This window comes from Chenopodium album, chromosome 6, assembly GCF_948465745.1.
Source record: "Chenopodium album chromosome 6, dcCheAlbu1.1, whole genome shotgun sequence".
Lineage (NCBI taxonomy): Eukaryota > Viridiplantae > Streptophyta > Magnoliopsida > Caryophyllales > Amaranthaceae > Chenopodium > Chenopodium album.
This window is the reverse complement of record NC_137839.1, coordinates 6,249,864-6,261,675: the sequence shown is the minus strand read 5'-3', so window position 1 is coordinate 6,261,675 and position 11,812 is coordinate 6,249,864. Positions and strand designations below refer to the sequence as shown.

Here is an 11,812-nt window from a genome sequence, read left to right as displayed (position 1 = left end):
CTCCCTCTTTTCTAATATGGGACACTCACAAGTAGATTACAATGGATTTCAACATTCCCCCTCACTTGTGAATGTCCTTAGAATTATAGAACACCAAAAGATACAATATAATCCTCATTGGGAATGAACATTTATCCAATAGAGACCCTTTAACCAAATAATTAGTGGCTTGACAAATGCCCAGTCATAAATAGCCCAACAAATCTAGGCTTCGATACCAAGAAGAAGTAAGTCGACAGCTTTAAATAGTTTGTGCTTCCATTAATGACAGCTGAACTTTTTAGATGATAAGGAAGAAAAAGAAAAGGTAGAGAGGGAAAGAGAAATAAGAGGAAAAAATCAAAAGAAGAATTTGTAATTCTCATTAATATAACTAGTTTTATCCCCGTGCAAATGCACGGATTTATAATAATAAGACTTGAAAATAAAAATAAATAAATAAATTAATAAAATTCAATTAAAATGGAGTTAGTTTAAATGAAATGGCTTATATGTAACATTTTTTATTTTTGAATTTGAATTCATATCATGTCTATCCTTAAAATTCTCATGTTAGATACATTATTTAAAATATTTTATAAATTATTGTAAGTTTTTTTTCATTAAATTTTTTTTATCATGTTATTTTTTAAGGGAAAAAAAGAAATTTAAAAAAAAAGCTAAAAAATATTTGGGCGGGAAAATTTTTGTTGTGAATGTCACATGTGTACTTAAGGGATAACTTTGGTGATTACTTTAGTATATAGTATAGATAGATAGATAGATTGATCAATTAAAACTGAAGCAACTGTTTAAAGGAAGCTATTACAATACACACTAACAACCAGGAAGATTTGTTATAATAAATCAGGGTCGACCCACTTTCTAACAGCCAAAAAAATTTGTTATAACAAATCAAAGTCGGTTATTGGGCAGTGCAAACAGCCCAACAACATAAGGCCTTGCATTATTTGGAGCCCCAAAATCTAAATTTTGGATAAAGTAATGCAAAATATTCAATGAGTGCAGCCTTTCAAACAAACATGTTTTATGTTTGATTCTCATTTCCCCACATATTTGGCTCAGTTTTGTAGTATTTATTTTTTAATTCCCTATACTTTTGTTGTTTGGCATAATTTGTTTAGTCTTAATATTTCCTTTTTTTTTTTTTAACTTTATACCCTTAAAAGTAGCAAGTACAAATATAAATTTTATTAATAGCACAGGGCCCTAACTAGTTTAAGACGACCATGAAACAAACTAAATTAGTGCTGATGTGGATTGCTGCTAATTTGGATCCAGTATCCGTAATACCTTAACATTGATATTTATTACTTTATTCGCCACTAGGATATGACACTTAATGAAGGTGTTACTATAAGATTGGTGTGTGCATGATAAAATCACTCATATATGACAATTGAATACAATTGTGTTATTTTATGTATGTGTTATTGTGGGTTATTAGGTTGGGTGCATTGGAATTAGTGGCTAGCACGAAATGGAAGTGGTTGGTATAGTTGCTGACAATAAAATGAAGTCAATTGATGGGATTTTGATATAACAAATAAAGTTTATTAAGAATCAAAAAGTACTTTTATGTGGTTATCGGAGGGTGCTACAAAAGTCATAAGGAAATAACAGTAGATGTCAAGTTTCTAACTGACGTTATCCTAACTTGTAATGTTATACTCTCTAGTTTTTTTACATGTATACACCTAACTGTAAAAGTGGAGGAAGGTTGAAGTTCAACAATACTTAACATTGCATAAATCTGAACTTGAAGAAAACCCTAAGAAAATTTGTGAAAATATAGGGAATGATTATCCCCCTTTAAGGTAGGGTGTTTTCCGTGAGAGGAAAATAAAGCTTCTACAATGGAGGAAGTTCAATAATGAAGGATGATAAAGCTTCATCAATGCATGGAGTGAGAGAATGATATGACGACTTATTAATAGGACTGTATAAAGAGATATAATAAAATCAACACTTATTTTTATGTGAATTTTTAATTAGTTTTATAAATGTTTTAAAAATAATGACAAATAGTTTTCGCTTTCATGAATTTTTTTGGTAAGTTCGTTCCTTTTATGGAAATCTCCTTTGATCTAACCTTCTTCCCCTTTTTTTTCTCCCTTAACTCGAACCTCTTACTAGACGTCGTCAACTTGCTTCGTGTTAGCCAACAATGCACCATAGTGTGAAACTATTATTATTTTTTTTTAATATGGTAGCACAAATATCAAGATTCTTTTAATTTATCTATTAATTTACTGAATTGTCATTAGGAAAACATTTCTTATTTATCTAGGTGATTAACTTGAATTTTCGTGAAGGAGAGGTGTAATTAGACAAGTGATCAAACAAGGTTATGCCGTGGAAGAGTAGGCATTTGTGGTGGTGGTGGCGGTAGTGGTGAGTGGTGAACTGGTGACAAGTGTAGGAGAAGGTCAAATGGGTCAATTGGTAAGATTGTAGTGAAAAGTTAGAGGCGATTAGAACTGGTTATTGGGTAGGGTAGCCCAATAATAATAGGGTTTGGGCCAAGTTTAAAGGGTTTTTATCAGACATGACCTTTATAGGATATGGTCAATATAGAGCCAAAATATTTTTCCAATTTTTTTTGGTGTTTAGAGAGCCACAAGGGCGAGGGTGAGAATCGATCTCAGAATTTCCTGAAACCGGGAGGTTATTTTTCCAATTTAATAGACAAACAAAATAGATAATATAATAATACTTACATAGATAAATTTGTATTCATATACACTGATTAATGACTTTGTTGTTTCAAACAAAAAATAAAAAAATAAAAATAAAAAAAATAAAAATAATGACTTTGTTCAATATTTATTTTAGTTGATATTTTATTGACCCATCCATTATTGACCCGTGATCTACATAAGCCCGATCCACTATTGACTTTAAAAATATGACCCGACCTGCCCAATAACCAGGTGCAGAGGTAATATCTATAATAATCTAATATATATATATATATATAGGGGAGTTTTTCCCCGAGTTAGGATTTAATTTTCTTAGCGCACCATGTAGGATTATAAATTTAAGTTGTAGCCAATTAAATAAGAGATTATTAATTTCTTTTACAATTAAATAATTCAAATGGTACGTACGAAAAATTGACGAATGAGATTTTAAAGTTTAAATTAATTAAATACAAAATATTATTTTTAGAGCGAGATTAGGTATTTTATCTAATATTCTAAAAACTAATATAATAACAATTTAATCACATAAATATGAAAATATTTTTTAAAAAAATACTAACAAACCGTGCATCGCACGGGCTTCATCTAGTATTATTAAAACCTAAGGGAACAACATGGTCATGCCATTGTGTCACCCTTCCCACAACATGACTAGGCGACACATGTGTGTGAGGTGGCATCTTACGTGTCACGTCTTTCCCCAATATAAATTAAAACTCTATAACTTTAATTAAAAAAAAAAAAAACAAAAAACTATGTATAACCTCCAAATTTAATTCTATAACTTTAATTCTCTACAATAATGTTTAATTTTCATCAAAAACTCTTCATATGCATAACCTCCAAATTTTAATTTGACATGCTTATTTTAAATATATATTAATGAAAGATCATGTAGATAATTACTCTGTATATATTTCACTCACTCATTAATAATCCGTATTGTTTAACATTAATCCTTTTTATTAATTTTGATCAAATTTAATTATAAATTTACGATTTATCGGGGCATCGCTCAGGCCAATAACTAGGGTTCGTTTGATTTAAAAAAAAAAAGGAAACTGGAAACCAATACTGATGCCAAACAAGCCATACTTTAACAATTCATTAGTTGAAGAATAGAAGTGTTAGCTAATTCGATAACACGCGTAAGAAGACACGTCAGCCAACATAGATATCGTAAACTAGGCCAATGATAGCGCGCGTGATGAAAAAATCGTGAAGAAGGCGGTTGTTATGGAAAATTTAAAAAAGGAAACTGAACTCGAAATAAAATCATAACATCGCCTATAAATAACCTAATTCTCCTTCATAAATCTGCTCCTCAATTAAAATTAAATCAACCAAAAGACCTTCTCTTCTTTCTTCTCTCTAACCTCTCCTTTAAAAATGGCAACAGCGGCGATTCTTCAACCTCCCAGCTTAATCCAAGATCAATTCTCCTCTCGCCGTTTCCGAAACACCCACCCTAACCCTAGAAATCACAACTCTCTTCGTTCTCGTCGTCGCAAAAGAAGTCCTTCCGACGGAAATCGCCGACCTAATCTTGATTCTCTCTCTTCATCGCCGCCATTAAAGACGCCTGTCATGGGCCAGGTCAAGATCCTCAAGAGAGGCGAAGAATTAAAGGCAAGAGTGCTGTTCGGCGGAGAAAATCTTGATTTAGGGTTACAGATGTGCTCCACAAATCGATTAGGTCCAGATCCGGATGTTGTACAGAATCAAATTAGGGTTCCGGATCTTTACGCTGGTACTACTTCCATGGTTTCCTCTCCTCACCCTAGCGCGCTCCCTTTCCCGGCGAGTTTGGTCCGGAAAAGCGAGGCGGAGAATAATCTCAGAAAGTTGCTCAAGATTTGATTACACCGTCCAAGAATTACGAATTCGATTTGAGGTAGTTGCTCAGAATTTGATGCCAACAAGATGTAGTTGATCCGTCATTGGTGTTCTATGGTTTCCTTGATATTTTTTACAGAAGGAAATCATAGCTTAGGTACTCTAAATGTTTTTTAGTAGCAGAATTATGGCAGTTTATTGTAATATACGAGTAATGTTCTATGTTGGAGGTAGGGTAATATTAGGGTTCTTGGGCAGAAGTTGTTGTTTAGTTGTTATGGAGTAGGATATGATGATCAATTGTCAAGTTTAGAAGAAATAACACTATCTTTATATGTATTTCGTTCACGTATTGGAATAAAAGTTGTATGCTTCTTTCTTAAAGAAGGCTTCAATTCAATCTTTTACAATCTATCATGCTGTATATTGTTCGCGTAATCTAGTTTTGCTTGTTGTCATTGAACATAATCACCTGCAAGTTTCAACTGCTCAAGTGGCTCTAATCAATGAGGATTAGATATGGTAAAGTTTGTGGATCGGCACATATGAGATTTATATGGCAAGAGTGCATATCGGTCTGTGGATTGTTGCAGATGTTCATGATTCATGTCAGTGCTCTATAGATTTATAGAGCATACCAATATAACATCTGCAATTACTCAAGATATTGTGTGATGATATTGTGTGATCTCTGATGGTTAGACTGTGTAGTGGTAAAAGGATTTGGTGCTGATGCCCTTTTATTTCTTGCCGCGTAACTGATCTTGAAAGACCAGTTATAGGAGTGGGTGTAGCAGAGGCATTAGGCGCCTTTACCATCCTTCTTGAGTAGCAGAGAGTTGTAAGAAGCAAACATTCACTTTGATGAAGGTTTGTTTATTATTTTATTGCAATCTCTTCTGCTTGTCACTGTCCTTTTAGCTACCGATACTTGAATTTTGTACATGCCATTCTCTATTTTGTGTGTTTGGTGATTGGAGCTAGAGGAAGATCTTTGATGAGATATGTATCTAGCTTTATTGCGGTACCTGAATAACTTCTTTAAATGTCATGAACCTCATTTGTTTATTTTTACATTCACAGAGTAATGAAACCATGGTGCATTCTGGTTTCATTATTCAATTTTGGAAGGCTTTGATGAATCATTTAAAACCATACCATTTTCCCCAGCAGGTGTACTGAGTCTTACAGGTTGCAATGGAGCCATGGAGGTATGATTTCATTTATTCCAGTTTCTAGAAAATCGATATGGTAGTGTCTCTCTATGTGGTGATGCAATTGACAATGTCTCAGCTGCTATGCTGTGTCACTTCTTTGTAATTTTCATATTTCTTTGTCTAAAATGTGTCCCAATTGTCATTAAGGGAACAAGATGTCAAGATACCTTTCTTTTTAATATGGCGATATGTTTTGAGATATATTCTTTTCTTTGTGAAGAGGGAAGTATTTCAATGAGCTTCCTGTTGTTGCTGATTTATTTCCTGAAGCGAATATCCAACATTATTTCGAGGTGAAGGTAGGCAAATAGCTGAACTCTTTTGGTAGGCAGATTAATGAGCAAATTTGACTTTTGTTGTGACTTGTGAAGTTGTGAGTACCATTACACACATAATTTGTGAAATTTACAACAGGGTAATTTACTTTTGTGTCTGTTTTTTTATTTTTTTATATATATTTTTTTATGGAGAGTGTCTCTATAGGAAGGAGTTAAGTTTTGTGCATTTAGACTTTCTTAGGGTCAAGAATATGTGTTATACTTATAATTTCATACTGTCACATTACAACTTTAAGCTTATGTAGTTAATGTTGACAAAGCAATGGTTAATAGTGATTTTATCTTGAAAGTTTTGTGCTGAAATTGCACTCCACAAAAGTCCATATTGGAAAGGAATAAACTGTGATTTTGAAGATGTAGATACTTAGGATATAGCAATTGCGGGAAAGATGTTCAGGCCTAATGCTCTCATTTCATATTATGTATATGTATCCAAGCCTCTCTTGTATGAGTACACACAAAAATTATCAGGGCCAGAAAAAAACAAGTATAAATACATTCTACAACAGCTATGCAGTTGTGTTAGCAGCACCTATTCAACTTAGCTACCATTAATTACAGACTCCTGGGGCATTATCCTCTTCCAAAACCAATGCTTTTGCCATAAAAGGATCATCTCTTCAATCGGTACATTCTTAGTCTCAGGCAAGAACAAGAGTACAAATATGGTCATGACGGTAACCCAGCCAGCGAAGAACAAGAAAATCCCGAATTTGAGGTGGCATAGCAGATATAGGAAAGACTGTGCAATTATGAAAGTAAACAGAAGATTGACTGCTACTGTTATACTCTGCCCTGCTGATCTGGTTTCCAGCGGAAATATCTCACTAGGGACGGTCCATCCTAGGGGTCCCCATGACCACCCAAAGGCCAGCACAAAGAGGCATATCACAATCACCACTATAATGGAATAGCCCTTTGATAGTTCCCCTGCTGTTCCTAATTTTATTCCCAAGATAATTGCCACAATAACCTGTTTGATGATGCAAGTTTGTAACAATTGTTGTAGTAGTGTATGATGAAGACAATATGTTCAGACATCTTAATGTAAGTAAAGAATATTATGCTAAAAGTTATAGAATTTATTCTAAGTCATAATTTCATAATTTACTGAAGTCTAACTCTACAATTGTTTTCAGGGAATTCATATACAGAGTGGATTCATAAAGACTTACTTGACAAGTGATCATCGTTATTCCTCCACTGATAAGCAGTGCCCGTCTTCCTAATCGATCAACAGCTGCAATGGAAATCAATGTCGAGGAAGCAAGCACAGCTCCTGTTAGAGCTGAGGAATAAAGAGAGGCGTTTGCAGCAAATCCCATACTCTGAAATAGCACAGGAGCATAAAACAGAATAGAATTTATTCCTGTAAGGATCTGAAATGTTGGCATGAAGATGGCCATAATCAGCTGTGGCCTGTTCCTCCGCTGTAAGATGTTTCTGAAAGGGTGCTTAATTGACTTGGCAAACTCACTCGCTTCAACCATGTCCTGATACTCTGCAGAAACATTCTCTGTCCCTCTGATCCTTTCTAGAACCTTGCGCCCTCTCTCAGTCAATCCTCTTTCGATCAAGCTGTTGGGTGTCTCAGGGACAAGTATTCCTCCGATTGTCATCAAAGTTGCTGGAAGTGCTGCTAGGCCAAGTGATAGCCTCCATCCCCATGGTTCGAGTTTTGATGTTCCATAGTTGATCATGTTTGCTGTGAAAATCCCTAGGGTGGTTGCTAATTGGAACATCATGTTCACACCCCCTCGTATATGTGTTGGTGCCATTTCAGACAAATAAAGAGGAACTGCCTGAAAGCAAATGATTGAATTCGAGTCATACTTTTGCATGCCATGGACCGATGGTAAGTAAGTGAGAGTATAAATTTTTGTCAGGATGCTGTGCTCTATGCCCTATAAAGCCAATTTATATACTAGTATAACACTCTTAATGTGCTGTTGTATCTCACAAAATCTTCCATTTGGCTTAAGTTAAGAAGTGATATATTTTCAATATAAATATTTACAAGCTGACTATAATTTTGTGGGAAGCAACCAGTTTACAAAGATAAATAGGAAAACAAGGGAGTGAACCTGATTTCCAAATCCGATGCCAAATCCAAGCATGATTCGGCCCAAGAGAAGCATGGCAAGGTTGAGTGCTGCAGCATTAAGAGCAGCCCCAACAAGGAAGAAAAGGCCACCACATATAATGGTAATCTTGCGGCCATAGTTTCTGGTAACATTGGAGGCAACCAAAGAGGCAACCAAGCCAGCTAGGTAGAGTGAAGAAGTGAAAGCAGCAAGGCCCTGATCATTGAATTTGCAGTAGTTGTTTTCAAGGGCATGTTTCTTCTTCACGTATACCCCATGAAAGAAATGGTTTAGAAATCCATCCATGGATGTCACTCCACCTAAAGTTTCCACAAATGAACATATTTTAACAACCGATACAAAATAAACCAAGTTGTAGATATGACGACCCATTGAGGTTGCTACATGAGTTCACAATTTACAAGTAAATGGACTATGTCATTTTGTTTATAATTAGAGTTATGCTAAAATGAACTTCATATTCTAATTTAGTATTAGTATTATAATTTTTTTTGGAAAAATATATATGCAACCTTATAAGAAGCTAAAAATGGAAAGAAAAGACAATAAATAAACATTTATTAACCGATTTACTCGTAAATTGTCGATAAATTTTCAACTTAATACTGAAAAAGGAAGTATTATTAATGCTTATATGCAACCATTTTATTTTTCTACAATGTTTGATTTTTTTTTTTATATATTTTTATAACAAATCCAAATTATTTGAACTTTGATGTTCAAGCTAAAGCATATAATTTGATGCTTGTATTTGTTTTAAAAAAAAACAATAAAGAATAATAGTTATGTCCAAAATAAGAAATTAGTAGAATTATCAAGTTTTTCTTTGTAAGTGTAATAATATGAGTTGATGAATTTAATGATGTTGCTAATGATATATGGATAAGATAAGCTTGTAGAAACTTAGTCATGTAATGTACTCCATCCGTCCCTAAATTACATTCGTAATTCTATCATTTATTCCACACTTAATAGATAGAAGTAGGAATGTAATTTAGGGACAGAGTGAGTAATGTAAAGTGTGTTATTGCTAATTATATTTTGTTAATTGAGTTGTAACATATGACAAAGCCCACCCTGAAATTGATAAATAAGTACGGAACAACTTTATTTTTAGAGTGGTTGACGAGAAAAGGCACTCCAACAAACTCTGAGTTAATAATTACCCAAAAAGGTGTTAGATCAGACATGATGAGAGCAAAATAAATGGAGAAAAACATGTACTCATCTGCTATTAATTTACATAATTGTGTTTTATTATGGTGTTATGGAAAAATAACTAAATATAAGTGGTACAGTTAATTAAGACCCAAATAATTAGGCAGGATGCACGTTGTTCTTGTATCTGTAATATACATACTGATATATACAAGTATTGGCTATGTTAGATCCAATAAGTTAATTTGAAGCTTCAATAATTCTGGATTAATGTACTGTATCATCATCATTATCATAAATAATGACAGTAAGGTTTGATTATTGTCGTCAAATTTTCCAATAAAATAATGAAAGTATATAATATAAAAAAAAAGCAAAGGAAGAAAAGAGACCTGAAATGCCAATGTCATAACCAAATAAGGAACCACCGGTAGCAGCAACAATACAAGCAATGATAACATAAGAAGTGACTTTTCCCTTGTAATCCTTTGCTCTCTCCTTGGCCACTCCCACCGCTCCCATCGATCCTCCTGCCATATTGATGCGTTCTTTTTCTTTATGAAATTGAATGATATATATAATTATATGTATATGTATATGTATAGGTATATATCTCTCTGTTTCTCTGTTGTAATATGTATATATGTGAGCAACTTACTAAGAAACAAACAAACAAATAAGAGATGAGAAAATAGGAGGACAGGAGAGAATAGAAGAGGAAGGTTGGTGGTAGGCAAGTGATAGAATTGAATTGAATGGGTTCGTTCTAGTATTTGTATTTGTACTTGTTTATAATTATTTCCTTAATTGCCTGTCTTTATCCGATCCTTACTCATTAATTACTCCTAAATCACAACCCCAAGTTTCTTGTTATTATCTTCGGACATCATTTTTACTTGACTACACTAGCTAGCTAACTTCAATCATTCATTATTCATTCCTTGCTTTTTTTTTTTCCTAGTGTGAATCCGTTTTCGCTCTTCCCAACCTTTTGCTTCTATCCTTTTCATATTTATTATTTTTTTTTATATTATTATTTATTACATATATGACTAGTTATATAAACTATTTTTTTCTATTTATTAAAACAAAATAATGACTAACTACATATTCATACATATATCTGCAAGGATAAATGTTTTTAATAGGATAAAGTACAGCTAATTGTCAATTTTTTTTTTTTTTTTTACCATTTGTAGTTATATATAATCAAGATTATGGATGAGTGTATATACATCCATACTCATATCATCGTCATTATTTATATCCACAACAAAATTTAAATTACAGCTAATGTACTATTTTAAGAGTACAATACTATTGTTTTTGTAGTAGTTTTGCCGTAATATTTTCAATACTTTTTGAGATGGAAAATGACATTAATAAGTGAAGGAAAATAGAAAATCGTGTAAGCTTGTCTTGCCTTTGAACTTTAGTGATTAAAAGAAGCAATACTCATTTTCTTTTACGTCATACACTATGGATTTTAAGCTAGCTAATACAAGTTTTTGTTTTTATTATAAAAACAAGAGTTTTTGATGTCAAATTGCTAACAAGAAGTATAATATTGGTGGTCAGAAGTCTTTGTTTCTACCCAAAAATTTGATCTACCAATAATTACTTGATCAATTAGATTGTCTGGCGATATAGGGTATGGGATGCAATTATTTTTTACCTAAGATATAGAATATTCATTAAAAAGAAATTAAATGAATATCAACTGAAAAACAAAATAGCAAGTCATAAAACCTTAAATCTGCCGACCTAAGTTGACGTGTTAATAGGGTTAGAAATTAGAATGATAAAGAAAAGTCAAAGAAAGAAAAATAAACAATAGGCCAATAGCAGATTGAAGATGCCGTAAACAAAGAGTTTAAGTTTCAACGGAGTAAGTCCTAAGTCGAGCTAATCAATTTTTTTCTAATGTACGTGCGCAATACTCAGCCACATTGTCAACTTAAATTTGTTCATACTTCATACCAAGTACAGTACATAGTTTTATAACATGCCAAGTTTTTCTAATCTCTTACTTAAATAGCATGGAGTAAAATCCTTAATTTTTACCACGGATTATTTTTTTAGGTGTTTAAAGAGTCGCAAGGGCAGGTGATGAGAATCGATCTCTTGGAATCGGAAGGAGGGCTCTAACCACTTAAGTTATCCCTCACTCTCTTAATTTTTACTATTTGGTATATTTATTAATGCGATGGAACTAGTCAATTGAGATAATAATATGGTATTATTGGTGTACAATACAGAGTATATTAATATATTATCTTAGTATAATTAGGGGTGTTCATAAATCGGTCCGGACAGAAAAATGGACCGGACCACCCCGAACCGGACCGAATTATCCAGTCCGGTCTTCGGGTCTTGAAATTCATTTTTCTTGTCTTCGGTCCGGTCCGGACCAAATTTTTTATATTAAAACTATGCATGAACTCTTAAATGAT

At 33.2% G+C, this 11,812-nt stretch overlaps 2 protein-coding genes across 2 annotated transcripts; one reads left to right on the top strand and one right to left on the bottom strand.

Moving 5' to 3' along the window:
- The first annotated feature begins 4,094 nt into the window (after positions 1-4,094).
- On the top strand, positions 4,095-4,565 carry LOC145636581 (uncharacterized). The gene has a single exon (XM_081688159.1). It carries the CDS (start codon positions 4,095-4,097, stop codon positions 4,563-4,565), a length of 471 nt encoding a protein of 156 aa, XP_081544285.1.
- Positions 4,566-6,488: 1,923 nt separating this feature from the next.
- LOC145635746 (sugar transport protein 7-like) lies at positions 6,489-10,129 on the bottom strand. The gene is made up of 4 exons (XM_081687089.1): positions 9,752-10,129; positions 8,181-8,500; positions 7,272-7,898; positions 6,489-7,069 (listed from the first exon to the last, which is right to left on the bottom strand). Exons 1-4 carry the CDS (start codon positions 9,894-9,896, stop codon positions 6,638-6,640), a joined length of 1,524 nt encoding a protein of 507 aa, XP_081543215.1. The 5' UTR covers positions 9,897-10,129; the 3' UTR covers positions 6,489-6,637.
- Positions 10,130-11,812: the final 1,683 nt, after the last annotated feature.